Raw genomic sequence first — 17507 nt, 5'->3', positions numbered from 1 at the left:
ATAATTAATTTATTATACAATTTCAATTCAAATCACTGGATATGGCACAGTGACTGACACGAGGGAGAACATGATGGTGCATTGAAATAATTTGAATTCAATAAATAAACAATGATGTTAGTATTTTGAAAAGGAACAAGATATATCTGTAACATATGTAGATGTGCAATGTAAATTATGAAATATGGAAGATTAATAAATAAATTATTGAGATGGTGTTTGTTTAATTGAGCATATATATGAGGTCATTTTCGCAGCAAGATTTCAGTGTCTGTGAATAACTTGGCAGATTCCAAAATTACACTATTGCTGACCCTCTTAGACCTACCTCCATAATTAATGTTATACTAGTATCAATCTGGAGAGACAATTTTGCTTCAAATTTTGAAGTGATTCTGTTTCGCGGGGGTACTTGAAAAAAACTGAAATACTAGTATGATTAATTTTTGTGAGTGTGTACCATATGATTAATATTAACTTGCATGTATTGCTTAATACCCATATATGTTTTCTTTTCTCTTAAGCCTTTGAGATTTATATTTTGAAATTGTGATAGATTGGAAAACGTATACTAGTGAAGCCAAAAGAGACAAAGGGTGTATCTAGTTCTAGCTATAATCAGAAGATATATATATAGGAAGAGGAGCGTCTGTTATGGCTATAGTGACATCATAATTAAAGGATTTGTAATAGTGACACATTATTACATTTACATAGGACAGAGGTTATGGTTTAAATTTTTATAGTTTTCCAATCACAAATTAACCTCATTGTCTTCCCATGTCAATACATAATACTCCCATTTCTACGGTTTAACTTCTGTTTTAGAGTAAATCAACTTAGTATTCCCTCGACATAAGCCTTATAATGTATATTTGGGTATTTATCTTTTTTGGGTTTAGGAATTTTTTAATGCTTTTTATATTCTCGAGATAGTGAGGTATTTATTTTTATATTTAAATTTTACTTCACTACATATTCATAGAATTGTTAGGAAGATCTAGCGTTCCTCTAAATTTTATGGACTAATATAATAAGATCAATGATTACAATTTTTTGAGTGAGGACTGAGGAGGTACAAAAATTTATGTATGAAACCAGAAGCTTACATTTAATTTCCCACTACTCTCCCAACTAGAATGATTATTATATATGGACATGGTTTCAAGAACTAAAATGATAGTTTTCAGAAATTGAGAACTTAACCTGGTGAATACTTATAATTTGAGGGGGAAATATGTTTTTCCTATTTCTTTTGGTGTTATAATGGAAACTAGCTTGCTCAATAGAAATGTTACTAGTACTAGCTTGCATGGATTTACTCATTTCATATGTTGCAACCTTATTCTAAATTAAATGTAGATAGACAAATAGGATAACAAAGACCTTTCATCTTTTCCTATATCCCATAACCATTATGAAGTCAAGAACACTGCACATTCATCTTTTTCCTTAATCGATAACCATTACTAAGTACCCTAGAAGTGAAAACTCTTGTAGGAAACTTATTATCACAATCTCAAACGAAGATAGAGAGAGAAATAGATAAAAAGAACATGACAATGATAACTATAATATTATATACATACCACTTAATCTGTTTTTGAGGGTCCTTAATTATTTAAAGTTGGTGATTAATAAGATTATTTTAGACAAAGAAAGGAGAGCATACATAATGTTGTTTTGAAAATATATCAGCAAGGATGGTGTGGCAGTCCAATAAATAATTGTGTCTCCACACCCAAACTCTGGTTTCTAGGAGTGTGTGGTGCTGTTTCTTGTGCTCGTGTCTTCTGTGATAATTTTTCCAATAACTGCCATCAAAAATTTAAAACCTCAGGACAAGTTTAGGGGCTTGGGGCCCTTTTCAGCGGTACAGATTCCCATTTTCTATCAAATGACAACTTTCTACAAAGGAAACTAGACTATTGCCAATTTAACAGTTTTATAGTATTTTTTAAAATAATCAACAAAATAACTCTTTTTATTGATATATGCTATTTAATTTTAAATGACATAAGAAGCATTAGAATTATTGATATATGCATAATTAGCTATGTGGTCAATATCACTAAGGAAATATAATAACAAGAAAAAATGTATGCATTCATACTATATAAATTTTTATTATAGATATTACATTAATATAGGAATCTCTTACCAATGCACTTAATTCAGCATTGTCTTTGACCAAGTTTCTCTCCTGAAATTAATTAGTGGTTGAAATATGTCAGGTGCAAACTGAAAGTATTTAATTTTTATATAAATCTAATTTGCACTGAAGGAGGTTAGTTACCTGCGTATGTAGTTGTTCAATGTGCTCCTTGTATAGTTGAGCCTGAATAAACAAAGTCAAAATCTCTCAATTAATTTGGAAGGCAAACTAGAGCATTTTAGTCATCAAATAAACGCTGATTTTTCAAAAATACGCAAGAAAAATGTTTCGAATTGTTGATTCATCGCCAGATATGGCTCAGATGATGATGATGAGGTTAATTTTATTTACCTTTCTCAATCTGATGCTTTCCAAACTTCTCTGCAACTGATCCTCAATTCCTTGGAGTTCATCAATTGAATAAGAACTCAACCCATGTCCCACCATCTTTCTAATACATTAATCAAATAATGAATAAATTAAAGATAAACTATCTAGCTCAAGAAAATGTTAAAGAACATCCATTATGAGAAATAAAGCACCTCAATGCTAATACAAGTTCTTTAAACTAAGGAATGACCTTTTAGAAAGTTCAAGAAGCTCAATCTTCTCTGCCAAGCTTGCGGAATCAAACTTCCGTTGCTGCACGAGTAATATATATAACAATAGTATTTCAGCTAACCAATGTTAATAAATAATAACCCCTTTTGCTAATTATGAAATGAAATATGCTCTAAAAATTAACAGTACGATGAAAGTCAAACCTGGATAAATTCCTCTCTAAACATATTGGCTGTACCACGATTGGTATAATTACCGTATCGTTCCACAATTTGTCTGATGCTGAAAGTATTTAAAACAAAACATCTCTATGAATTGAATCTTAAATATATGATGGATATGATCAAACAATAGAAATGTGATATATTCATGTCTGATAGAAGCTTTAGAAAGAATGGAAAAGGAAAATAACATGTCTATGAATCTTAACTTGTGATGGACATGAAAATATGTTGTGAATTCTCATCCTTTTAAGTGGCTTTTGGTTGCAATAATGTTTATTAGCACATTCTTATAAATGTGATGTTTGGGATATTTGGTTACTTTGTGTGGTTGATATAAACATTCTCATAAAAAAATATTCAAAACACACTTGATTAAAAAAATAGGATATTAATATTCGGACTCGTAGAATGGGAGTTTCGGGGAGCAGATAATGAGAATTTTGTACCAAAATTTTAAGATGGTAGTTATGTAAGTGTTTTTCATTTATAAAAGACATATTTTCCCAGTGAAGACTTTAATTTTTTCTACTCATTCAAAGGTAACCACCTAATATATCCAACACATAGGATCTGAATTTTCTGGTGACATTCAATTGCATATGTTGCTATTATATTCGTCATCTTCCATTATGGTTTTAAATTGTTGCGAGTTCATTAATAGCCTACATTATAACGCACCATGTTATGAATATATTCATAGCGTGCTTATTAGGCTATTAATTATGATATCACCTTAATGTGCATGTAATGCACAAATAACACTGTTGACACAAGTACTAGCCAGGTAAAAAATCCCCCTTTCAAGATAGGGAAAAATCACACTCTCCTCACGATGGTAATTAAATATGATAAGAAAAAAACTAGTGTTAGTACTTCTTAATGGAACACTGCGTAAAACACATGCTTTCACTTCCAATCTCGTGGTTCATAAAATGAATAATTCTGAATAAGCTATAAAGGATACTAATTAATAAAAAATAGAAACTAAATATTGAAAATCATAGTTTTCAAATGGTACTTAGCTTCCCAAATAGAAATATAAACAATATATCTGATAGGATGTTTAAGTACCCGGTATTAAATTTTGTATCAATGTAATTTCTAAAAGAGTAAATTCTTGATTTTCTTTTATATTAGGTAGGCACTCCTTGTGCTCAATGTAACACATTCTTCTGATTCATGAGAGTAATGCTTGTTGGGAAGCACAATCACGAACCCTGAAACTGATTAGTTTCTTAACCAAAAGCTGAAAGGATACCATTGATACTATCAAAAAAATTAATACAATCTTTCTTTATCAACAAAAAAGTTAATGATATTGATTTCAAAATAATCAAATAAATCTTTTTTTAAATAAGTTCTATCTTCCTCTTCAAAAAAAAGAATAAGTTCCAAATTTCTATCTTCTCTAGAATCTATTTTTTATACTAAAGCTACTTCTCAGACTTTTATCAAGTTTGTTAAACAAAACAGATCAGATCCAAAAGATTTTATGCGAGGAAAAATATTCTCAAACATGCTCAAAGCCTACCCATGAGGCAGCCAGAAAAGGCAATGATCCTCTACACTAGGGTTCTATTTCTATCCATAGCAAAGCAACCCATATAGCTGCAGCTTAATTTTCGCCATATCATGAATATATCTTTAAGCAATCACATCATACCCATTTCAATACTAAAGCATTCAATATTTGAAGAACTAGCATGTTACAGAGTGAAGGATAACGTACTCAGAATTTGAAGAGAACTCATAAAGCCTCCCTTTTTGTGAGAAGATTATTAGAGCAACTTGGGCATCAGTAAGAACAGATAGCTCATAAGATTTCTTTACAAGGCCACTTTTACGCTTTGAAAATGTCACTTGACGGGTGTTTTCATTCTCAATTTTTTTCATCTGAATCTTTCCCCTCACCATGTTCTAAACACTGCCAAACGAAACGTAACACAAAAATGTTAAATATAATATCCTATACAAACCCTAGATGCAAAAAAAATCACATAATAAGAGTCTATGCCAATAATATGAGATGGTAAAAAAAAATAGGAAGAGCAGGGATGAGAAGATTACCACAAATTAAGGAGAGTTTCAAGAAATGCCTCCCTTTGACTCTTTATAAGGCTTAAAATATAAGATTTTCTTACCCTTCCCCACCTGAATAAAACCTTAGATTTGAAACAAATAGTTAGAACCCAAAACCTAGAAGAATGACTAGGAGTGGAAAGACATAAAAAACGTTCATTCTTGAGATCCAATAGTTGACCTTAAAGGGTAAAGGTCAAATCCATGAGCACCAAAGATGGTTGAAAGCTTAATTTTGAATCCGGTATGAGCAGAGAACGAAAGAAGCCATTGTGTACTTCAGAGTTTCAGCATATATAGGTCAAGGAATATGGAGAGGAAGGAAGTGTAGAAAGGATAGTTAGAGAGAGGATAGGGCTTCATCAGCTAAATATAAAAGAATCCCTAGCTAGCTAAAATGAGCCTCAATTGTTCTTACAAATTTGGATTTATTCCACTTGTGTTACATTCTCAGACCACAAACACTTTTATTTCCTCATTCCGTCCATTTTTGTCAATCTCCTAAAAGTTGGAATTCTTGGAATAAGTTTAAAAACAATAATTAAAGATAAAACGGTAAGAAAAGAGAATAAAATAGAATCTCAATCTATGGTATATATCTTTTTTGGTTTAGACGCAAGTATTTTACACTATTTTCAAATAGTGTTCAAGCTAAGAGCAAATATAAAATTATAAATGGGGGAAGAGGTTTTGAAGGATTCATTTGAGAGGCTATTCAATTTGAGTATGGTTAAAGGGCTTTTGTTGATCAGTTGGGAAGTTGGATGGATGGGTCATGGTCTTGAAATTTCCTTTGGAGGAGAGAACTTTTAGAATGGGGAAAACCTACAATTAAAGAGTTTCTTAAGCTTATTAGTCCTACTATTCTTAAAGTGTTATTGATCATTGGATTTGGATCTACGATGCATCAAAAGTTTATACGGTTAAATCAGTGAATCCGAAAACCTACAATTGAAGAGTTTCTTAAGCTTATTAGTCCTACTATTCTTAAAGTGTTATTGATCATTGGATTTGGACCTACGATGCATCAAAAGTTTATACGGTTAAATCAGTGAATCCTATCATTTGGCAAAAATAAGGTTCGGAATCTCATGTCAGATTAATTTAGCCAAGAAGGGTGTTAATATCAGTGGCAACAATCTAAGGTGTGTATTGTGTAATGCTCATGATGAAACTATGGATCACTTATTTTTTACTTTCTATTTATCTTATTGTGCTTGTGAGTTTCTCTATCAGTGGTTGGGTCTTATCCACAAGTAGTCAGGATAATCTTATGGAGGAACGTCCTAGTTTTCGACAATAAGAAGGTGTGCTTAGAGGAATTAGTGGATGATATCAAATTCAAGTCATGATTATGAATCAAAAACACAAACATGTGAGCATGATTTGGTTTGAATGAACTTCAAACCCAACCTTAAGTTTGAAATGTTATTATTAGTTTCTTATTGGGTGGGCTTCGGTTTTGTTGTTCTTCCACTTTTGTTGGGTGGTTTTGTAGTTGATCAAGGTTCTTGGATACCACTTATTTTTAGTTGTTTTGTATACTACTTTCTTTTGTTGGTATGTACCTTTATTTTTTCTATTAATAAAATCTTTTACTTATTTTTAGTTGTTTTGTATACTAATTTCTTTTGTTAGTATCCTTATTTTTTTCATTAATAAAATCTTTTACTTACAAAAAAAACTATAAAATGACGAGGCTGAATTTCCTAGTAGAAATTTCTTTACAAGTAAAAGTTGAACTTGAATCTTATTTATATATGATATCAAATATAATATTAAAATATGTGTTCAAATAACATGGCTAGTAAAATATAAATTTTGTTTTTATTTATAATGTTTCTTGGAAAATAATCAGGAATTTACATTATTTATGTTTGGAAATGTAATTTATTTATTATATGATTGAATTGTAATGTAGATATATAAAATAAAATTAACCAATGGTGAAATTTATACAAATAGAAGATGTGAAATGTGGGAAAAAAAGTCTGGTACTAAAATTAATCTCACGGCCTCATCTAATTGATTGCATGTCTTGTTTTGGCAAAACTTGTTAAATGACAATTGAAGGCAAATTAATTTTAAAAGAAATTATATTTTTTTTGTTTGAATAAAACAATTAGAAAAAGATGATTTGCTGAGAGCCAAAGATAAAACAGTCTGATTCCGAAGAGTTAATACAAAATATCAAATCATCTACGGTTTTATTGAGGGGCCATGTTGGTTTATGAAGAGATATAAAACCACTAAAATATCATGATGTATATGTATTTTTCCATATAGAGAATAAAACAATAGTTGGTGTTGGAGAATGATGTTGTCGTTGCCCATAACCTTGATGTGATGTCCCCATTACCTATGTATGGGCTATGACTGTGTAGACAAGGCATTTTCTTTTTCAAGATTGGTAACTTAAATCATTTTTAACAATGGAGGAACGGGTCCAATAATATAATACAAAACATGGGTGCAAGATAAAGTTCATTTAGTATTTGCTTGATGAATAAATAGTTCGTGCATGTCTTGAACAAAATCATGTGTTATATATCCTGCACTCTGCAAAGGTTGGTCCTCATCAAAAGTCCATTAAAATATGATGAAAGCCCGTGGGCTTTTTACCCATTGAAGCAGAACAAATGCACTTAATGATCTACCTTAATTCACTTACTTCCTTCTCATGTCTTAACTTTACTAGTCACAATAATAAAATTCACAATATATATATTCAAAAATTAAATATGCAGTAGACAAAAAAAGAATTGTCCACTATTTTTCAAATTGCTACTTACAATTTTTCGAACTCCCGTCCACTCCAATGTTAGTATACACAATTAGAGTATCCAAATTCACACTCCATTTCTAAATTCCAATAGAAATACAATAATTGAATTAAAATCAAATAGAATAATTCCACAATGAGACTTCAGCGTCATCAAATTCCACGTCGACACTACCATACTCACTTCCCATGTTATAATAATGTGTTGGCGACATCAACACCATATTCCTAAGCCACTCCGGCACCGATGATGACTCTTCCTCTTGCTCCTCCGCCATCGTGACCGGCGCTGATGTCACCGCCACCTCGTTAACCAATCTCCCTTCATCTGTCACCGGTCGAAAAGCCTTCGCCGCTTCCGCCGCCGCCTTCTGGATATCTTTGGCTTCTGATGTCGCCGGAACCGGAAGTCGCCACGCTGAATCCGCAAAGTTGAGGCACGCGGACTTGCCCCTAAGAGCAATCGCCGCAACGTCATGTGCACGCGCCGCCATCTCCGCCGTGAGGAATGTTCCGAGCCAAATCCTTGTCTTCTTATTTGGCTCACGTACCTCACACACCCACTTGCCAGAGTCCCTGCGCCTGACGCCTCGGTAAACAGGGTGGCGTGTCTCCTTGAACTTCTTCCTCCCGGCACGCTTCTTAGGGTGGCTCGCCGCCAATAACACCTCCTCATCGGACACCGCCGCCGGACGAGACCCAGATGACAATATATGAAGGTTACTAGGATGTTGGTCGAGAAAATGAAAATGATTGTAGGGAAACATGTTAAAATGGATGAAATATTTGGTTGTTTGAAGTTGTGAGAGTGAATACTGAATTAATAGAACAGTGTGTGGAAAAGAGTCAGTTATATTATACAGTTAGTGTCTGTTGTTGTAGTGTTTATTTTTGGGAGGGAAAATGATAATAATAGAATAATTGGTAGTTTAGTTATGTGTATATATATAGCATGTGGTGGTGAGAGTGTGGATATGCATTAATGCATGTGTGTTGTGTTTCAAGGAAAGTGCTATTAACACTTGTTTGGGTGTTGTGTCAATGAAGAAGCGCCAGCTAAGTGTTAATTAAGGAGTTAAGGGTTACTCACTTGGGGTCAAATTCCCACGGTTTGGACCACGGTTAAGTTATTCAAACTTTATTACTTGGTAGGGAGTGTTGTGGTTGACACGTGTATGGGTATTTGTAGATATTTGTATGGATAAGGAAAGATTGAGTGAAAAGGAAAGGGGAAGGGGAAGGGAAGTGGTGAAGTGAATATGTATTTAGTTTATAAAGTCAAAGGATTGGGGTGTGACGTAAAGGGGAGAAATGTTTTTGTATGAGGAGGAGACAACTCACCCTAATTAACCATTTAATGCAAAACCTGGATTTATCTCGATCTTAGACACCGGTGTTAATACTTCATTAGCACGTGTTACAAATCTAGAGACCAAACTCTCTCTCTATATATTGAATTGAACAGTGGGGTTTTCTTTCCTTTTGATGGTTAGCTGAATAGATGACTATTTCATTAATAAATTTTACTCAAAAAACTTATTATATAAGGTCTCGTTAGATCCCTAAAATCGAATGTTTGATTCTTATGAGAACACTTATTGTGAGGGACAGTCACAAAACCCAAAAAAAATTCATTCATAATCCAAAAAAGTGGGGAAATACTATTAGGAGGACAAAAGAAATTTGTGCAGTTAACCATAGTTTTTAAGGCAAAAATGAGTTTACTGTGGTGTGTGTTGTGAGTTTACTAGCTTAATTTAAGTTTGATGGACCCACCATTTCTGACATGACAATCCCACGCTTTACAAAACACGCGGTTGACAGTTATTAACCGTCCTTTCTTTTTTTAATAGGAATTATATCTGTCTTTACTCTTTCTCTTATCCAGGTATAATAATAAAAAACTTGTTCATGAAATAGCCTTGTGGAAATCATATTTATTTTAATAAATTATTTCTTATCTGAGATAGTTAATACCACATTTTCTTTCTTATTTCTCTTGTACAAACAATACAAAAATTCCTTCTAATTCTCAACTTTTTCTTTTTTCACCTCCTTTTTTGTACTCATTTTCTTCTCCTAAACCAAAGAGAAAGTAAATGGCTGTGATTGCATTATTAGGAAAGATTCTAGAGAAAGGGACAGGGCCTAAATAGGTGGCATTTATTTGCGCGTAGATTACGTGGATTTGTTTCTGTGTCCAAATCCGAAGCAACCTAACACAATGGGCTCCCATAATATTCAACCATCTCATAGAGTCGTGGTATTTACTTTTGTACCCACATAGCCCATATCAAAATACACCTATTTTAAATCTTTTATGTTACATGGGTCCATGCACCTTCTTCTTACGTCTCTTCAACTCCACTAACCACACTCCTCTCTTACCTATACTTATTTTTGAATGAGACTTCTCAAGTACTAGATAAGAGACTAGAGAGTACAATGAATGAAGTGATAAATTTTAATAAAAATGATAAACCTCCTTTAAAACTAGGAAAACATTTGTTGTCATGTCATTTCATGTATATTAGTGGTGATGGATTGAAAAAAATATTGAAGTTAAAAATAATAATTAAGTATGTCTTCTTATTAATTATAAGTGGTGATACATAAAGTGATACATTTTGTGGGAATAGGAAATGCATTTCCTTAAAAACTAGCCTATAAAATCCTACACATATGAGATAATATGTTTTGGTAAATTATATAATAATTATTGATTATAAGTAACATATGTTATTTTTTTGTAGGTAGATGTGTATTTATAATCTTATTTCGTAGAATGATATATTATTAATAATTTTTAATGTATATGATGTCACAAAAACTATTGATTTCCTTCCCAAAGTCATCCTACATAAATGATTTCAATGAGGTAGACGTTCCTTCGATATTGGATAAGACAATTACATTTTTAAATGTATATTAAAGGATAAAAATATAATAATTTTAGAGTAAATTAAAGCATATAAATGTTATTATTTTTTTTTCTCTCCATATAATTGTCCTCACCAAGAGAAGAGTGTGACTCCATTTCAATTTCCTATCAAATTTAGAAGTTATATCTACAATTTAAATTATTTTTAGATAGGAAAACTCGATCACAGTGGCAGATCTTGATCTAAACTTTATGAGAGACAATAATATTTAATTACAATTTGTAACTCAAATTAAGTCAGTTAATGATAAAATTTTCAGTTATTTCCTTTCCAATATTAATCACTATGTGTGTAATAAATTCATCTTTTATCTTCCTACCTAATTTTGTTTGGTCGTATTCTTGAAAATGATATTTAATTATTTATGTTAGCTAAACCACAATAGTTAAGATAAGATGAATAATATGATAAAACAAGATATGACTAACAATATATGGTTGAGAATTTTAAACTTGGATGACTAACAACATCAAGACTAAAATGTTGAAATTGACATCTCAAACTAATCTTTTCTTGCTCGTTAAAATCAATAGCATATAATTGTTGGACAAAAATATATATATTATCAATATTAAATGAATTCTTAGAATATATATTATTAATACATACATAATCTATGAACAAGACGTTAGTCCAGTGATGTAAGACCTTGCTGGATCCCCAAGGTTGATGGTTCGATTCTCGGGATTAACACTTGTTGAGAGGGATAGTCATAAACTTCGAAAGAGATTAGTTATGTTCCTTACCCAGAAGGTAATGATACAATTGGTAGTAACAAAAAAAAATACATACATAATCTCTTTCATTATATGTAAAGTGATTTCAAACTCAAATGAAATCATACTATTATAAGCAACATCATCATCTATATATGTAAAAGAATTAGACCAGTTATGTATACTTTTTAGAAGGACACACAAGTTGAACTATATTTATTTATCAAGCTGTAAATTAAAGAAATATGTGAGCTCCAATGAGTATCTTCATAAAAATGTCGTTTGGGCTTACGTAAGTGGAGTGTATGTGTTGTTCCAAAAAAATGTACTACTCTGTGCTACTTGTTATGATTGACTAAAAAAATACCTTTTATAATTTAAAAGTTTAAAAATTAAGTATTTTTCAAGTAGCACATGAATTCAGGGCACCTGCCCCTATAATCATCCGCGACGGCACTGCTCGATCACATCTTCTTCTTATAGGGCTTTTGGGATTTACATATCTGTTTTTGTTGTTAATGCACAAACACAAACACGCTATGACATAAACCTAACTCGTAAAACAAAAATGAAGATCAAAGGACATGTCTTGTTATCACATGAGAATAGGTTTGTGGAATTGAGTTTGAGTTTTTTTTAACGTAAAGTAATTCCATGCAATATCTCTATAATAAGGAGTGGAAATAGGACGTGTATGTTGAGTGTTTGATTTGTTAAGGATGAACCTTAGCTGAGTATGAAATTGGTTTTAATGCCAACTATTATTTTAACCTAATTAAGGTTCCGGAACTAAGGTGACCACAAAAATATTGAGATAAAACTTGATTGATGTTGTTGAATTAAAATTCATGAACTTTTTAGTGGATTAATAAGCACAAACTTATATTACTCATCATCTCAAATTCATTGGTATACATGATGTGCTTTTATATAGACAAAAAGACAAATGTAACTTTTAAATTGAATTATATAATATTTTTTAATATATACATATTATGTAGATATGATTATATTTAGCACTTATAAATTTAAAAATACTCTATATTTATAAGCGAATAACTTTATTAATATGATAAGTAGAATTCTATTTAACTCAAATTTTACTCATTTATTTAACAAGTTTAATTTTGACATCAAAATTATGTTCTTGATTCATAAATGAAATTTATTAAACTAAATAGTGCAGAGGAAGAATTAGTAGATTCATTATCATATAGTGGGTGTTGGTGATATCATAAAGTTGAACACAGAAATGAAGCAGAAGAGGGACCCATGAATCCATTTAATTGAGGCTTTTTTGGGGCCACGATTAAGTCCAATTATTGATTCATCACATAATAGAAAACCAAGAAGACCAGAACGAGATATTTTTATTCGTGATATCTTATGAGATAAGCCTAGGTGATGCTTCTCCTATACTATTTGAATGTGACTATTAGCAATTTGACACGGACAATGTTAGCCTCATATATATTCTCATTATTCCATTTCTTACATCTCAATCTTAGTTATTTAATGTTGTTTCTAAAATACATATTTTATCAGTTTGATGAAAATTATAAAGATAAAAAGAGTGTGTGTCTATATATTCAATATGAGTAATGTTATATTAGCAACAAAACTCTACAATTTCTTTTATCATATGACAGATTATTTGTTTCTTACATATTTTTTTATTTTTATATCTACATGTATTTCATCTCAAAAAGTCATATACAATTGAGGTTAACCATAGTTTCCTTTATTAAAAAAATTAAATTGTAACTTCTTTGAACAAATATCTACACAATTACAGGCATGTCGTTATGAAATTAGGCATTATGACAATTATAATCAAAAGTGAAGACAAAATGTACAAATATATACAAATTTTGCCTTGAAATTTTAGGAGCTAGGAAAATATATGACTTTAATCAAATTTTAAAAAAAATATATATAAAAATATTGGTGTGAGTATGTGGTTAAAGCTTAAACGGCAAAACCTCATTGTATGTAAAAAGAAAAACTAAAGATAAAGAGAGAAGAGTTAGATTAATTTTTGATGTATAGCCGCTTTTGGAACAGTTGTTCAACATTGCTTCTACAGGATCAGTACAATGAACCAAATCATATGATGTAAAATCTCCTATTTACATATTTTCTTTTATTATTGGCACCAATCTTCCTTTATCAGATCTAAGTCATGGTATTCCTAATAAGCTTTCTTACAACTTAGTACATTAATAAACTCAATTGTATAGAAAAAATGGGTGATATATATATATATAGAGAGAACTTATGCACCAATCTGAAAATGAGATATTCCCGGCAAAAAATATTGTAAATGAATATCAAATTCTTACCTTAATCAAGTCTAGCAAAGATAAAATGTCAATAATAATTTTATCAGAAATTAATAAATTTGTAAAAATTAAATAGACCGTGTAGTAGCTACTCAAATTATTAGTGCATTCACCATCACGTTCTTTCCTATGAATTAATTACCAAGTTAAGAAAAAATCATGCATTCCTCTGAATGAACTTCCAACAAAAATCTTCATCTAAACATGCTAGAGAGGAAACATGTTATAAATAAATGTATAACTCATTCAACATTACTTGAGGGAAGTGCACACCCACTAGTAAAAGACACATCTCTTCTTATAATATTATCTTTTATATGGAAGCTATCCCACAACAATTTCCATCCAAGAGCTACCACATTTCTTAGTGCTTTGAGTGTGAGTGATTGAAGATTTTTTAGTACTATAAAGGGTAAAGGGTATCCTCGATTATTTATGACTTAATAATGTAATGTATCCTTAAAATATTTTTACACATATTCACCTCTCTCATTAATTTAATTCCATTATATTATTAGTTATCGTAAACAGACATGGCCATTTTCTATTTTGAGACTTCAAATTAAAGTAGCTTCTGTTCAAATAGAGGCGCATTGGTGAAATCAATTAGAATCAACATTCTGCCACAACAGTCGCCACAAACTTTGCATCATGTCGGTAAAGATTGACATTAATGGAAGGCCTCCAAAAGGTAAATGCACCATCATTGATAAAAGTGTTCTATCTTCACCCATCTTTTAATTTCTTCAACATTTATTTATATGAAATCTGTGTACGAAATTCTTTGCTCCCATGCAAGTTGGTTAGAAGAGGGTAAAAAACAAAGAAAACTAGGGATTAATGTTATCTGCTCTTGATGCACCAAAGATCTTTTTCTAGTATGTGTCTGGTCACTGGTCAAGATTTTGATGAACTCAGAATCATTTATAGTGATAGACCCTACTCATCAAATGCAGAAACCTCTTACGGTATAGTCTTGTATTATGAATATAGAGGAATAATCTTCATAAGTGATATGAGGGTGTATGAGAAAATTTTGTTTTGAGAGTTCAAGTTTTTATGATTAGGGTTAGTTTTTCAAAACTAAATTCCTTTTTTTTTCATTACACGAGTCCTCCTATCACACCGTGCCCACTTTTTAAGTGCTGAGGCTAGTCATGCATATAGTTTGATGAACCTTTGAATCATTGAATGATGAAGAGAGTTATCATAAAAAGAAGAAGAAACATTTTGTGCACAAGAGAAATGAGGCTTTACTCATAGACATTGACATTCCTTAATAAAGAAAGGGTCTACATATATGAAAATGAAGTGCCAAAACTAGTATTATATATTGAATACAAATCTTCCAGAAAACACCATACAAAAGGGCCAAACTCCACACATATAATCATACATGTAGAATGAAGCTACGCAGAGAAAAAAACAGATGATGAAAAGCAGGACCGTTAAAATTTATACATTAAAACCTTAGATTCCTATTATTCTAGCCAGCAGCAAGTGCCCGAAATGATGAAATCACGGATCTAACACACAACGGAAACACTGATCAGCAATCCCTAAAATTGGTGGCATCTAGCTTTCACCAAAACAGTGATGATCGGGAAAGTGATCATTATCCTCAATTTTTCTTCATTCTGTTGAATACACACACAGCAACCAATCATCTACTGATCAGCAAAGTTAAAATCGAAAGCAATTAGAGGGCAAATTAAAGTAAAATAATTAACCCCCTCAAAAACAATCACACACTCAAAACCAAATTAACAAACAGATACATGACTACAACATTAAAAACTCCAAAGGTTATCTATATCCGAATTCGCTGCTGAATCATCATCAGAAGAAAAGGAGGGCATCCTAGGAGGGCTAACCTGCATTCCCCTAGCCATATCATTTAATAGATTAGGCATATTCAAAAGCTCATCCTCATCAATGTACTCTTGTGGTGCTTGTGCACTTGATGAGCCACTCTCATCATTAACTCCAGTACCACCACAAGGGTTTTGAGTTTCTAGTTGTTGTTGGTGTTGTTGGGGTGTCACTATTCTAGCTTGAGCAGCAGCAGAAGCAGCAGCACATATATCAGCTGGGGACAAAGACCTAGGAATAGGGTATGAGAGAATGGAATTGGGGAAATTAAGGGGGGTGTTTGGCCCCTTCAATGCTAGAGCTGCTACATCATATGCAGCTGCAGCCATTTCAGGTGTTTGATATGTTCCAAGCCAAATGCGCTTTGTTTTACGTGGCTCACGTATCTCACACACCCATTTCCCGCTCCGGCACCGTGTTCCACGGTATCTAACGGTGGCATTTGGGTCTCCAGAAGTTGGTATTGGCGTTGTTGGTGTTGGTGTTGCTGATGATGATGAGGAAATAGAGAATTGAGGGACTTGTATAGAAGGAGGACGTGGTGGCTGAGGGTTTTGATCATCCATGAAGTAAACACATAGAAGAACAACAAGGATAAGGTAGTTGTGTAATGTGGAGATCGGAGATTGATAAAAGAATAATGAAGGGTTTTGAATGAATAGTCACATTGTACATAAGAAGAAAGAGAAAAGGATATATATATATATATATTTATACAGAGAGAGTAGTTACTAGTTAGTAGGTTGAAAACCTCTAAAAAGGTTTATGAATTGTAGAAGAGAGAGAGAGAAGAGATTTAAATCTATTGAAGTAGAATAAAGGAAAAGGGTAGCAGTGGGATAAAGCGTGGGAAACTCCAAGACTTTAATTATACGTCCACAACACTTTGCATTTTTAGGTTCAAACCACACACTTTAGTTGCTACAAGTAGCAATGTGCGTGTCTCTATATTTGTTAAGGTTAGGCCACAATATGAACACGTATTAGGCACACAATTTTTTTATATTATAGCTCAAATTAGTTGGTCATCACAGGGATCATCAAATTCACTCATTTTGCTCTATCATAATATATTACTATTTGTGTCTGACATGTTGATATATTAGTTAATTAGTAGTTACAAAGTTCCACTATATGTCAAATTTAATAGTATAAATAGAAGAGTTACTAAAACTCTTACGGATTAATGGTTCAATGTATGTGTTCAATAATGTAAAACTAGTTAATTAAAAATAGGATGCAAAGACTCATTCAAAAAGGGAGGTTGGTGATGAAAGATCATGTAACTTCCCAAAAGAGGAATGTCACCAAGGAAAGAACATCGATGCACAATCCCTCGGTAACTCATTTGTTTGACTGTACTGTTTTTTGGCGTTCAACTATCTTCCTTTTTTCATTTTGTTGAAGAACGAAATAAAAAATAAAATAAAGAAAAAAATGTGTATTTGGAGTTATATATGCGTCTCATAAAAAATAACATATATCCCATTTGGAGTTAAAGCTTTATGTGAGTAGAGAGGAGGATGTCTCACTTTCCGGTTATTAAAATTATTTGTGGGGTAATTTATTAGAGTAATATATTATTTTTCATTAGGACATGTATGCATGTTATTGAGAAACAGAAAGATAATAAAATTGTGACAAATTAGCCTACTCACATATCAAGATGACATATCAAAAGAGCTTGTTCTAATTGTATTTCATAATGTAATCACATTTAGTAAGGAGAGTTTTACCGGTCATATATACATTTTGTACAACTACCTATATATATATATATTTTATAAAAAATCACATATTTATTAGATACATACTTTGTATTATATATATATAT

General features: G+C 31.8%; 3 protein-coding genes across 4 annotated transcripts; all 3 read right to left on the bottom strand.

The window, feature by feature from the left end:
• On the bottom strand, positions 1695-4854 carry LOC109353891 (MADS-box protein AGL42-like). Its single transcript, XM_019596251.1, has 7 exons — positions 4670-4854; positions 2920-2998; positions 2736-2797; positions 2507-2606; positions 2297-2338; positions 2162-2203; positions 1695-1814 (listed from the first exon to the last, which is right to left on the bottom strand). Exons 1-7 carry the CDS (start codon positions 4852-4854, stop codon positions 1695-1697), a joined length of 630 nt encoding a protein of 209 aa, XP_019451796.1.
• Positions 7844-8718, bottom strand: LOC109354650 (dehydration-responsive element-binding protein 1A-like). Its single transcript, XM_019597288.1, has one exon. The coding sequence runs from the start codon at positions 8566-8568 to the stop codon at positions 7918-7920; it is 651 nt and encodes a 216-aa protein (XP_019452833.1). The 5' UTR covers positions 8569-8718; the 3' UTR covers positions 7844-7917.
• Positions 15048-16415, bottom strand: LOC109354651 (ethylene-responsive transcription factor ERF027-like). 2 transcript variants are annotated; one of them, XM_019597291.1, is made up of 2 exons: positions 15676-16415; positions 15048-15438 (listed from the first exon to the last, which is right to left on the bottom strand). In XM_019597291.1, exons 1-2 carry the CDS (start codon positions 16237-16239, stop codon positions 15361-15363), a joined length of 642 nt encoding a protein of 213 aa, XP_019452836.1. In that variant the 5' UTR covers positions 16240-16415; the 3' UTR covers positions 15048-15360. The 2 variants fall into 2 exon arrangements, with proteins under 2 accessions (XP_019452836.1, XP_019452834.1); XM_019597289.1 differs by having other exon boundaries at positions 15048-16412.

This window comes from Lupinus angustifolius, chromosome LG08, assembly GCF_001865875.1.
Source record: "Lupinus angustifolius cultivar Tanjil chromosome LG08, LupAngTanjil_v1.0, whole genome shotgun sequence".
Classification (NCBI taxonomy): Eukaryota; Viridiplantae; Streptophyta; class Magnoliopsida; order Fabales; family Fabaceae; genus Lupinus; species Lupinus angustifolius.
Note: the sequence above shows the minus strand (reverse complement) of the source record. Positions and strands in the feature narration are given on the sequence as shown.